This window comes from Tachypleus tridentatus, chromosome 2 (assembly GCF_004210375.1).
Source record: "Tachypleus tridentatus isolate NWPU-2018 chromosome 2, ASM421037v1, whole genome shotgun sequence".
NCBI lineage: Eukaryota > Metazoa > Arthropoda > Merostomata > Xiphosura > Limulidae > Tachypleus > Tachypleus tridentatus.
This window is the reverse complement of record NC_134826.1, coordinates 154,518,902-154,531,840: the sequence shown is the minus strand read 5'-3', so window position 1 is coordinate 154,531,840 and position 12,939 is coordinate 154,518,902. Positions and strand designations below refer to the sequence as shown.

The following is a 12,939-nucleotide window of genomic DNA, read 5'->3' as shown; positions in this document are numbered from 1 at the left end:
TCGTATGTCAAAGGCCATGTCATTGCTTTTGTTGACTTGCATTCAGATATTTATATAAGTAAGTATGGAATTAAATTGTAGATTATAATTCAAACTTTAATATTATGTATGAGTTGATTTCTTAATTTAAAAGTAAACATTAAAAGACTACATTTAAATATAGCTTGTAGTGAATCAAATGGTATGTTGAATGTAGCACTGGTTAAAATTAGATGTTTATGTGGTCAGAGTGCTAAGTCTGTAGCTTCATACAAATTAGAAACTTGAATTACTAATATTGACAAGCCTCATATGTTTTTATTTTGGCTTACACACTGGATCGAACACAATGGCTCCACTCACCTCTCTCCATTTTTTGAAGCAATCTTTTATATACACTTTCTTCAGTATGTGACATGTGAATAACCATTTAACAGTTTAGAATGCAAATGTATCTATGAACTTGTGTATATAATACCAAGTCCATTGGAAAAAGAGGTCATGTGGTGGGTCATACAGACCTAGCCTATGATGAATGTGTTAGAGTGATGAGCAGTTAGTTGTGGACTTTTTTAAGTTTCTTTTCAGCATAATTGTACATTTCTTGATTTGGAGTTACCTGTAAGGATTTCTCTAATTGTTTAAAAGGTCCATATTTGTAATAATTATTTCATTATTCTGTCTTTTATCTAATGAATTTATATTTGTCATTGGGGAAGGTTGTTCACAACAAACTGTTCATAAACTTCAATTGCTAATCTTGCCTTCAAGAACGTTTTCTAGTATCTTTATAACAATGGCTAACATCAGTATTTCTACCCTGCAGGTGTACCAAAACCACATTCCTCTAAACTTCTGTTGCCTTCAAAAGATCATAGAAACGTCTCACTTTCACGGAACAAACCTAACAGCACATCGTCAACAACTAGTACATCAGATCAGGTAAAATTAACAACATTGACACTGTGGTTCACTTAGCTCAGGGTTTGTGATAGGAGCAGTACAGAATAGTCAATAGTTGGATTCCAGCTAGATCTGTTTTTTTATGTATGATGATAATATAGTCATTCAGTACTTTTGAAGACTTGTGTGGATTGTTGTAGTCCAGATAGTGCTGCTTTTTATATACAATAATAATATAGTCATTAAATACTTCTGAAGGTTTGTCTGGATGGTGATAGTCCAGCTAATTTTAGTTTTTATATATGATGATTATATAGCTATTAAATACTTACAAAAGTGTGTTTGGATGGTTATAGTCCAGCTAATTTTAGTTTTTATATATGATGATTATATAGCTATTAAATACTTACAAAAGTGTGTTTGGACGGTTATAGTCCAGCCTGTTTTATTTTTTATATAAAATGATAATATAGTAATTAAATACTTGTAAAGGTTTGTCTGGAAGGTTATAATCCAGCTATAATGATAATATAGTAATTAAATACTTCTAAAGGTTTGTCTGGGTGAACTTTCATGGGTATTTCAAACCCTATTGGTTCATTATGGGGCTATGCCATTTAGAAAAGGGAAACCTCTTGTGATACCAGGTTTCCCAGTTTGGACCTAGCCCCATACATTTGGCAAGGGTTAGCTTAGTGTACTTGTATTCAATGCTTCAAGGTCACTTAATGTAAAACATCTAGTGAAGATGTGAATAAAAGTGCTGTACATGATCTCACTTATAACAGGTGCGGAATAAATTGTCTAAACTTTATTTGTACAAGTAATACAGATCAAGCATTATTAAAGCTGTTGTATTGATCATGGTAGTAAAAAATGTGTTGGACCAAAATAGGTGTAAATTGTTTGAATAAAATAAATCTTTGTGCATTTTGACAAGTTGTTGTACTCATGAATTTATCATAGGTACAGGTATATGTTGTTTTCCAGTTGTATGTTCTAGCTCATTAAATGAGCAAAAAACATATACAAATTACCTAAATTCATATATGAAGTATTAGCATTTATTATAGAGTGTGTGTTAATGTGATTGTTGACTCACTGCTTAAAGACACATTTTTTGTATTGAAAGTATGTAATATGCTTTTTAGGAATCCCAGTTTTCCCTTGGACTGCTCTTGGATGGAGATGAAAAGGAAGGCACTGTTCCATCTTTCTTTTCCGAACAGTCACTTACAAATTTCACAGTGAACATGGTTCGTAAACTCGCCAGAGATGAAGAACTTAGGGCCCGTCATCAGTTGGCACTTTTACAGCTCCAAGAAAAGGCATTGGTAGACAAAGCAAGGTCTGAAATGGCATGGCTAGAACTTGTCAAAAGGTATGCCACTATCTTCATGATAGAGTAAAAAAAATTGTATCTCACTTACAGTCTTTAGTTTTGTTTTACCATGAATACTTTTTACCTTACAATATAGTTATTAAGTATAGGTGTACTAGTTTTCTTTTACCATGATTACTCTTTGTTTTACAATCTCGTTATTAAGTTATTAAGTACAGGTGTACTTGTCTTGTTTCACCATGATCTACTCTTTCTTGTTTTGATTACTCTTTGTTATACAATCTAGTTATTAAGTACAGGTGTACTTGTCTTGTTTCATCATGATTACTCTTTGTTATACAATCTAGTTATTAAGTACAGGTGTACTTGTCTTGTTTCACCATGATTACTCTTTGTTTTACAATCTAGTTATTAAGTACAGGTGTACTTGTCTTGTTTCACCATGATTACTCTTTGTTTTACAATCTAGTTATTAAGTACAGGTGTACTTGTCTTGTTTCACCATGATTACTCTTTGTTTTACAATCTAGTTATTATTGTAAGTACAGGTGTACTTGTCTTGTTTCACCATGATTACTCTTTGTTTTACAATCTATTTATTAAGTACAATCTAGTTATTAAGTACAGGTACTTGTCTTGTTTCACCATGATTACTCTTTGTTTTACTTAGTTATTAAGTACACCATGATTACTCTTTGTTTTCTACAATCTAGTTATTAAGTACAGGTGTACTTGTCTTGTTTCACCATGATTACTCTTTGTTGTACATGTCTTGTTTCACAATCTAGTTATTAAGTACAGGTGTACTTGTCTTGTTTCACCATGGTTACTCTTTGTTTTACAATCTAGTTATTAAGTACAGGTGTACTTGTCTTGTTTCACCATGATTACTCTTTGTTTTACAATCTAGTTATTAAGTACAGGTGTACTTGTCTTGTTTCACCATGATTACTCTTTGTTACAATCTAGTTATTAAGTAAGTACACATGAGCTAGTCTTGTTTTACCATGATTACTGATTGTTTTACAATCTAGTTATTAAGTACACATGAGCTAGTCTTGTTTTACAATATAGTTATTAAGTTCACATGAGCTAGTATTGTTTTACCATGATTACTCTTTGTTTTACAATCTTGTTATTAAGTACAGGTGTACTTGTTTTACCATGATTACTGATTGTTTTACAATCTAATTATTAAGTATGAGTGTACTAGTCTTGTTTTACCATGATTACTGATATTTTTACAATCTAGTTAAGTATTACATGTGCTAGTATTGTTTTACCTTGATTACTGTTTATTTTACAATCTAGTTATTGAGTATACATGCACTAGCTTTGTTTTACCATAATTACTGTTCGTCTTACAATCCAGTTATTAAGTATAATGTTCTAGTCTTGTTTTACAATACAGTTATTAAGTGTACATATACTAGTCTTGTTTTACCATTATTACTGATTGTTTCACAATCTAGTTATTAAGCGTACATGTACGTGTCTTGTATTACCATTATTACTGATTGTTTCACAATCTAGTTATTAAGCGTACATGTACGTGTCTTGTATTACCATTATTACTGATTGTTTCACAATCTAGTTATTAAGCCGCATACGTATGCGTGTCTTGTATTACCATTATTACTGATTGTTTCACAATCTAGTTATTAAGCCGCATATGTACGCGTGTCTTGTATTACCATTATTACTGATTGTTTCACAATCTAGTTATTAAGCGTACATGTACGTGTCTTGTATTACCATTATTACTGATTGTTTCACAATCTAGTTATTAAGCGTACATGTACGTGTCTTGTATTACCATTATTACTGATTGTTTCACAATCTAGTTATTAAGCGTACATGTACGTATCTTGTATTACCATTATTACTGATTGTTTCACAATCTAGTTATTAATTGTACATGTATATGTCTTGCATTACCATGATTACTGTATGTTTTACAATCTAGTTATTAAGTGTACATGTATATGTCTTGCATTACTATTATTACTGATTGTTTCACAATCTAGTTATTAAGCGTACATGTACGTGTCTTGTATTACCATTATTACTGATTGTTTCACAATCTAGTTATTAAGCGTACATGTACGTGTCTTGTATTACCATTATTACTGATTGTTTCACAATCTAGTTATTAAGCGTACATATACGTGTCTTGTATTACCATTATTACTGATTGTTTCACAATCTAGTTATTAAGCGTACATGTACTAGTCTTGTTTTACCATGATTACTGTATGTTTTACAACCTAGTTATTAATTGTACATGTATATGTCTTGCATTACCATTATTACTGATTGTTTCACAATCTAGTTATTAAGTGTACATGTACGTGTCTTGTTTTACCATTATTACTGATTGTTTCACAATCTAATTATTAAGTGTACATGTATGTGTCTTGTATTACCATTATTACTGATTGTTTCACAATCTAGTTATTAAGTGTACATATACTAGTCTTGTATTACCATGATTACTCTTTGTTTTACAATCTAGTTAAGTATTACATGTGCTAGTATATTTTACCATGGTTACTGTTTGTCCTACAATCTAGTTATTGAGTATGAGTGTTGTAGTCTTGTTTTACCATGATTACTGTTTGCTTTACAATGTAGGTATTGAGTACTGGTATTGTTTCATCTTGATTGCTGTTTGTTTTCTTGATTACTGTAGGTTTTGTAGTACTGGTACTGGTATTGTTTCATCTTGATTACTGTTTGTTTTACAATGTAGGTATTGAGTACTGGTATTGTTTCATCTTGATTGCTGTTTGTTTTACAATGTAGGTATTGAGTACTGGTATTGTTTCATCTTGATTACTGTTTGTTTTACAATGTAGGTATTGAGTACTGGTATTGTTTCATCTTGATTGCTGTTTGTTTTATAGTTTAGTTATTAAAGATATGTGTAGTAGTTTTGTTTTACCATTATTACTGATCCTTTTACATTCTAATTATTAATTATATATGTACTTGTCTTCTTTTATCATGACTGTAGCTATTGAGTATGAGTGTTGTAGTCTTGTTTTACCCTGATTACTGATTGTTTTATATTCTAGTTAATAGTTTTACATGTACTTGTCTTGTATTACCATTATTACTGATTGTTTTACAATCTTGTTATTAAATATGCATGTACGAGTCTTGATTTACCATGATTAGGGATTGTTCTACATTCTTATTATTAATTGTTCATGTACTAGTATTGTTTTACAATTATTCTTGTTTGTTTTACAATCTAGTTATTAAGCAGAGGTGAATTAGTCTTTTTTTTGCTATGATTACTGATTGTTTTACCATGATTACGGTTTGTTTTACAATCTAGTTATTAAGTATACATGTATGTGTCGTGTTTTAACATGATTATTGTTTGTTTCAGAATCTCATTATTAAGTATTCATGTACTAATCTTGTTTTAACATAATAACTGTTTGTTTTACAATCTAATTATTAAGTATGGGTGTAGTAGTCTTGTTTTACCATGATTACTGATTGTTTTACCATCTAGTTATTGGATTGAAAGAACATGGTAGTCTTTTCAAAAATTACAATGACTGAGAAAACCACTCTGTGGATATTTTAAGCTGTTGATTGGTTAATCACATGTCATATACTGCAGTAAGAGTATATAAGGGACTGTTTCAAAAAATGAAAGAGTTGAATGGGGCCACATTCAGTACATAAGCCATATCTCAATATAATAAAAACATAGCATTCTTATTTCATATTTTAGCTTGTCAGTATTAGTAGTTTGAAGTTCTAATTTGTATGAAATTATAGACTTAGTATTATGACATCATAAACATCTAATTTTAAACAATGCTACATTCAACATACCACATGTCTCACTAAAATATATACTTAGTTGTGTTTTTTAATATTTACTATTAAATTAAGAAATTAACTCGTATATAGTGTTAAAGTTTGACCATTTGATTTCAAACTTACTGGCATAAATACTAAAATAGTAGTTCAACAAACAAGATGAATGGGCCTTTTGACACGATCTAATGTGAAAGGGCTAATATATGTTCATTCTTCCCATCCCTTTGAATGTTTGTGTACATGCTCTCTATTTTTGCATCACAATTAAGTGTGATTAGTATGCCTCCTCACACACAAACTTTGGAACAGTTTGCCCTTGCATATTATGGTGCAGACTGCCCTTTTCTAGACCAGCAATGATTAAGTTGCATACTTTCTGTTTGTGGAAGCAGCCTCAAAATCTCCTGTAACTCTGACCGGTGCCCAGTTTCCTGTCTTCTTACCCTTATAGTTTTTTGTTTTTTTACAGCATCTCTTTCACATCTGTCTTCTCTCTTAGGATTCTCTTATTTTCTTCACATTGGCTCATTTGTCTTTTTCATCACTAGCTTTGTATGTGTGGTTTCTCTGTTGTTGGGACCTCCTAGATCTTGATACTACCTTAATTTGCACTAGTTTCCCATCATCTTTAGGATTTACATATGGCCCCATTTTTGCAGCATAATGTATCTGCTTGTTTTCCAAGTCCTAGGAGTCACAAGTTGCATCAGTGCAACAACAATATACCTTTTCCAGTTTTTTTGCCTGTTTTCCAGTCCTTCTAATTCCTAACTTTTACCTCTCCCTCCTTCTGGGGTTCCTCGTCTTGTCTTTACTTCAATGATGGATGCACATTGCCAACAATATCAGTGCCTACTCAGTGGAAGCTTGCCTGACTTGACAATTTTTCTTCAGCACTGGTATCCTTTTGTCTCAGATCTTTGTCTCCTATAACTGTTTTCTTTCTTTCTGCCACTGGATCCAAGAAATATCTAGTGACTGTGAGGGCCAGTTCAGGATCTACTATCTTAGTAGGTCATTGAACCTGTTCTACATCCTTTAACAGGTTTTTTTCTTCCCAATTCTTTATTGTTCCCAAGAAAACCAGAGACTGGATCCTTGTCATTAGTTTGCCATACCTCAGTCGATTCATTCAACTGCTCTTTTGCCATGAAATAATTTTTGACCTTGTTGTGTGGTTAGAGTTTTTGCTTATTAGCATAATGCTCTGGGGCTGTGATTCCACCAATATATGGACAACTGGCTTCTTCTTGCTCATTCTAAATGGGAGTCAGCAAGACATACTCATCAGTTTTTTTTCAAATAGCTTGCTTGAGTGGGCTGGTTCATCAAATTGGGGATGTCCTTCCTCCATTCTACCCAATATATTGTCCATATAGGTGTCTTTTTCCATGCATATCTCATTCAAGCCTAGTCTTTTCTATTATTTTGTTCCATGGCATTGTCAGTTTGCCCCACCCTTTTAGCCCTTATCTGAAAGTGAGGTTTTATCACTTTTGGGGATGTAATCTAAAATGATGTCACTTGTCCACCTCAGTTATGCACATGTACAATCCCTTCAGTGGGCTCTTTACAATCAATGGAACATTGCTTGGGATACATTGGTGGCTCTTTTTACCCTAAGGAACAGTCTGCTTAGGTGGGTAAACAAGGCCCATGTTGGCAAGCACTTCTTGTTGTCTGGATTTACATCTGTACCATGGACACATCCCATTAGAGCTCAGATGCATTGACTACTTACCAAAAGTCTTTGGACTGTTGAGAAGAAGTTTTTGCATATCAGTATCCTTGATCTTACCAGACATTGTCTGGTGATAATTCATTCTGACATTTATATATAGTAGCACATATCAATCATCAAGAAAGCATCCACTCTGGATCTCTCTGTTTTTGAACACTGGATCTCCTATGTTGGTGATGTTAACTGACCCTGTATAGAAAGACTTAACTTTTTTTTTTTTGTAACAGTATCTTTTAATTTTCAGCTTGTTTTTTCAATATGTATAGAAATCATCATATCCAGTTGGTATTTTTTTCTCAAGGACCCTTCCAAAGTACTTCAAGGATGTCTTATTGTGAATTTTTGCATTTAAAAGATAAAATTTTGAAATAAGTATTACAACTTTTGAAGCATGATTAGAGTAGAAATTTAGTATCATGATAAAAGTCATCTTCTCAACAGTTTGTACAGCAGTTTAGAGATACATATTAGATATTTAAATCTATTTTCTTTATGATTTTTAAAAATATAACAAATGTATCAATATTGTAACAAAATTTTATTATTTACTAGGAATTTCCGGTTGAAAGGATCAGAAAATAAGGTTCCTTCAATTCACAAACGACAGAGAGGTGTTCTTATGAAGTTGAAACAAGAACGTAGTGAGATACAACAACTCCAACAAGCCCATCGCACTGCAGCAAAAAACAGACGAGAATTTCTAGAACAGCAAGAAAAAGTAAGGGAATCGAAATCAGGTGTTTGTCAGAAAGAAGATAAACGCCTTGAAGAGGAAGTGGAAGGTTTGTTGATATTTATAAACAGTTCCTGTATTTGTTACAGTGGGTATGGCAGCAACAAATAATGATTTTGAGAACTTCAATGGACCTCAACAAAAGAAGACGGTGGTTTGGCTTCTATACTACAACTACTAAACTACAACAGCTGTAACTGCTAAGCTGCAATAAACAATAACTAATAAACTGTAACTTCTAAAATACAGTAAATTATAACCACTAAGATACAACAAAATGTAACAACTAAAACTACAATAAACTGTAACTACTAAAACTACAATAAACTATAACTACTAAGCTACAATAAACTATTATGACTAAAATACAGTAAACTATAACTACTAAACTATAATAAACTATAACTACTAAACTATAATAAACAATAACTACTAAACTACAGTAAACTGTAACCCCTTAGCTCCAGTAAGTTGTAGCCATATAAATATCAAAACATTGTATACTTTTTTTCCAAGAAACAGTTGTTTCAGTCTATTATGGTTCTGTAATTTATTGTTTTGACTTGTTTCAGTTTCTACTGAAACAATGATAATAAATCATATTTATCACTTTGTTCTTTTAATCTTTCAAACATGACTCACTTCTCCATAATGTTTTTCTAATATTCCCATTTAACAATTCTGATGCATTTCATATAATTCACAGACTTTAACCCTAATTTATAACTTCTTTTTGATTGTATCCTTTTGATTTTGGTTTAGTCTTAAAACCAACACAAAATCCATATTCATCTGTCACTACAGAGATCATTTGATATATTTGAAATCATATCTGCCTAAGTAGTACTTGCATAATAGCTGCAGACAGCTTTTCCATTAACTGTTTCCATACTTATCAAACATATGACAGTTGCAGGTGTTCATAACTACAATCACTGTCAATAGGTTTTAGCATCCTAGATGGACATTTAGGTATTCATTAAGATCCAAGACAGTAGCTGCCTGGCTTTTGTTTTCACAAAGAAATGGAAGGAACTTTATTTGTTTTTGTGTTCTGTATGTACTATTTTTTGATAAAATCTGTAATAACTGTCAGGAGATACCATTTGGCCACATGAACAATATATATATCACATTTCAAATACCGTTTTTACTTTGTTATTGTAAGACATAATAGGAGGTATAGCATCACCTTATGTTTCCATTGTGATCTTCCTTTGTAAAATAAGGTTTATTCTTGTTGACGATAAACCCAAATAAGGTTTAGTATCATCCTTGTGTACTATTGTGTTCTACCTGTGTAATATGGGATATAGTATCATCCTTGTGTACCACCTGTGTAACAGAAGGTTTAGTATCATCCTTGTGTACCACCTGTGTAATAGAAGGTTTAGTATTATCCTTGTGTACCACCTGTGTAATACAAGTTATAGTATTATCCTTGTGTACCATTATGTTCTACCTGTGTAATATGGGATATAATATCATCTGTGTATGTTTTTACATTCTTCAAAGAAAGTTTCAGCATGGCTTGAGAAAAGTTGTAAATATTTTTATATGTGGCTGCTGTTATTTATGAAATAACAAAAAAATTGGCTTGAGATCCATTTCAGTGATGTCGAAAAAACCCACTTGTAGAGAAAAAATAAATATATATGTAAAATTGGTTTGTTTGGGTTGAGAAAATTTTTTACGTAGAGGAGCGGACAACATTTCCACCTTCTTCGGTCATCGTCAGGTTCACAAAGAAAGAAAGAGGTAACTGACCGGAAGCTGACCACATGTTTGAAAGGTGTTGTGTAACTGAGTGTCAGAATGTAGAGGGCGTGCTTAGATGTTTGAATATAGAATTTTATATTATTTATTTTATTATTATTGTATTTTTTAATATAGGTAATAAGGTGTTCCTTTGTATAAAAACTTTTCTTAACCAAAACGAGCCATTTTTACATCTATATGAGATCCATTTCATTTCCCCTTCCTGTTTAATTTAAAGCATTTTAATTTATATTAATGTGGAACTTAAAATCTTTATTTTTACAGTTTTTTCAAAGAAATCTAGATCATCTTCAAATCCAGAGTCAATGGATCGTTCTTGTATAATATCAAAGACAAAGAAAACTCCATCACTAAATTCTGGAAGCTCCTTGTCTGAGCATGTTTCTACAGAAAGTGTAGCTATAACAGAAGAGTCCGTGTCTGAGCACGTTTCTACAGAAAGCATAGCTGTAACAGAAGAGTCCATGTCTGAGCACGTTTCTACAGAAAGCGTAGCTGTAACAGAAGAGTCCGTGTCTGAGCACGTTTCTACAGAAAGCGTAGCTGTAACAGAAGAGTCCGTGTCTGAGCACGTTTCTACAGAAAGCGTAGCTGTAACAGAAGAGTCCGTGTCTGAGCACGTTTCTACAGAAAGCGTAGCTGTAACAGAAGAGTCCATTAAACCTGGTGTAAGGGTTTATAATCCTTTTAATCTGATATTTTAAGTATAAATTGTAAGAACTGAAAACCAGTGTATTGCTATTATTGGTGTAATATGAATCCACAGTTTGTTACAAGATAAGAAATTGTATCTCAGTACATAAAAGGATGTTATTCCTCCTGTAGGCTTCTGCAGAGATGCCAACCATTATGATTTGAGCATAATCATTACGATTTTGGTGTATACTTTACGACTATACGCTCATACAGACAAATATTACGACTTGTTGCAACTATCAAATTATTATATATTATGTAGGCCTATACAATAAAGTGATAAATTGTTCCCCCAGGGCTTGAAAGAGGTGAAAAGAAAATTTCTAGTGAGATACAAATAAATTTTGATAATAAATAAAAGACAGTCCAAATGGCTACTTGCAATAATCATGTTTGTGCTTGAAATAATAAAAAATATTTGTATCTCTCACGTCTACCAATAGTTTGAGTCTGGTGCCTCTCCATACTGGATACTTGGGGGAATCCATAGTTACGTCATCAGTGCTTGTCAGCCAATCGGTGCTCGCGATTCTTCTCATTTTCTAAGTAGCATAGAAACACCAATGTGATCGTTCACAATATGGAAAAAAAGAGGCCTCATTTACCAGATTGTCTTGTTTCTGGCAAATCTAAAAGGACTAAAACTGTGAAAGGGCTGTCTATAATCATTACGCTAAGCCATTTGAAATAGTTGGCATTTCTGCTTCTGTTGCTTTTTTGTTGTTGTTTTTTTGTATCATGAGTCATAACTTCATAGTTATGAATGACATTGTAAAATGAATTTAATAATGTGTAATATTTTTATGCTCAATAATTGTTTACAGAAATGTTTATATAAAAAAAAATTAATAAACAATTTATTGTTCTTCCCAAAAGACTGAAGGCCATGAAATTTCTGAACTCTCAGGATCTGAAACACCTTCTTTAGGTATGATTTATTACATGTGTTTTGATTATACAGCCAGATAACTGGTTGTAGTATTCTTCCACATTTTGATTATATAATATCAGTGTTCTGTATTTTCTGTTTCTATCATTTTTCTTCTATGCTGTCATGTTACTTGAACATTTTTGACATATTTAATATAAATATTCTTAATGTTTATATGTTACTTGGATGTTTTTCATATATCTAATTTAAATATTCCTAATGTTTAGATGTCATTTTGATGTGTTTCATATATTTAATATAAATGTTCCAACTGTTCAGGTGTTTCTTGGATATTTCTGACGTATTTAATATAAATGTTTCTTGTGCTTAGATGTGACTTGAGTGTTTTTAATGTAAATATTTCTAATGGTACATGAATATTTTTAATGTATTTAATATAAATGTCCCTAATGTTCAGATATTACTTTGTAATATTTCTTGTTTTTTTAAATACATGACATATTCATAATGCAACTATTTACTTGGTTACCTTCACAATATGGCTAATGTTGATAATATGTCATATTTAACATTACAAAGTTTCTGTGCTGTGCAGCTGGAGGTGTTATGTTCCTCATATATTAGTTTCCAACTCTTTTAACAGAATTGTTTTACTTAAGTAACCTTGTTTCTTTTGTAATATTTTACTTTTCACACAAGAATCTGTTGTAGAAGCCATTTGTCCGACTTCTAGTCAAACTACTAGTTCCAAATTCTCCATACCTACCAGCTTAAAATCTGAAAAAAGAATTGAAAAACCATCTGAAAGATATAAAGTAGCTGAAAAAGGAGCAGAGAAGTCACTTAGCAGATTAAAAGGGTCATCTGACGTGTCCTCAAAGCAAACTTCTCATGAGGGACATTTAAAAGTAAAGGCAGGGAAGCGGTCAGTTTGATTAGTCAGTAGTTTCTAATGTTCTTTGCTGTTTTTCTTTGACGAATTGAAAAAGATAATTTATTACATAGCTAATAGGAATTACAAGAAATACATT

General features: G+C 31.9%; 2 protein-coding genes across 7 annotated transcripts in view; both read left to right on the top strand.

Moving 5' to 3' along the window:
- LOC143245408 (uncharacterized) overlaps nucleotides 1–2,263 on the top strand; it is an 89,659-nt gene extending 87,396 nt beyond the window's left edge. For all 6 annotated transcript variants that reach the window (XM_076491721.1, XM_076491715.1, XM_076491718.1 and 3 more), the window contains 2 exons: nucleotides 806–921; nucleotides 2,034–2,263. The gene's annotated coding sequence lies outside the window, so the exon portion shown is untranslated. The remainder of the gene's footprint in view (nucleotides 1–805; nucleotides 922–2,033) is intronic.
- A 6,125-nt stretch (nucleotides 2,264–8,388) lies between these two features.
- LOC143245407 (uncharacterized) overlaps nucleotides 8,389–12,939 on the top strand; it is a 42,934-nt gene continuing 38,383 nt past the window's right edge. The window contains exons 1-4 of the mRNA XM_076491713.1: nucleotides 8,389–8,526; nucleotides 10,585–10,988; nucleotides 11,893–11,944; nucleotides 12,608–12,833. Coding sequence (XP_076347828.1) covers nucleotides 10,626–10,988; nucleotides 11,893–11,944; nucleotides 12,608–12,833 — 641 coding nt within the window. The 5' untranslated portion in view covers nucleotides 8,389–8,526; nucleotides 10,585–10,625. The remainder of the gene's footprint in view (nucleotides 8,527–10,584; nucleotides 10,989–11,892; nucleotides 11,945–12,607; nucleotides 12,834–12,939) is intronic.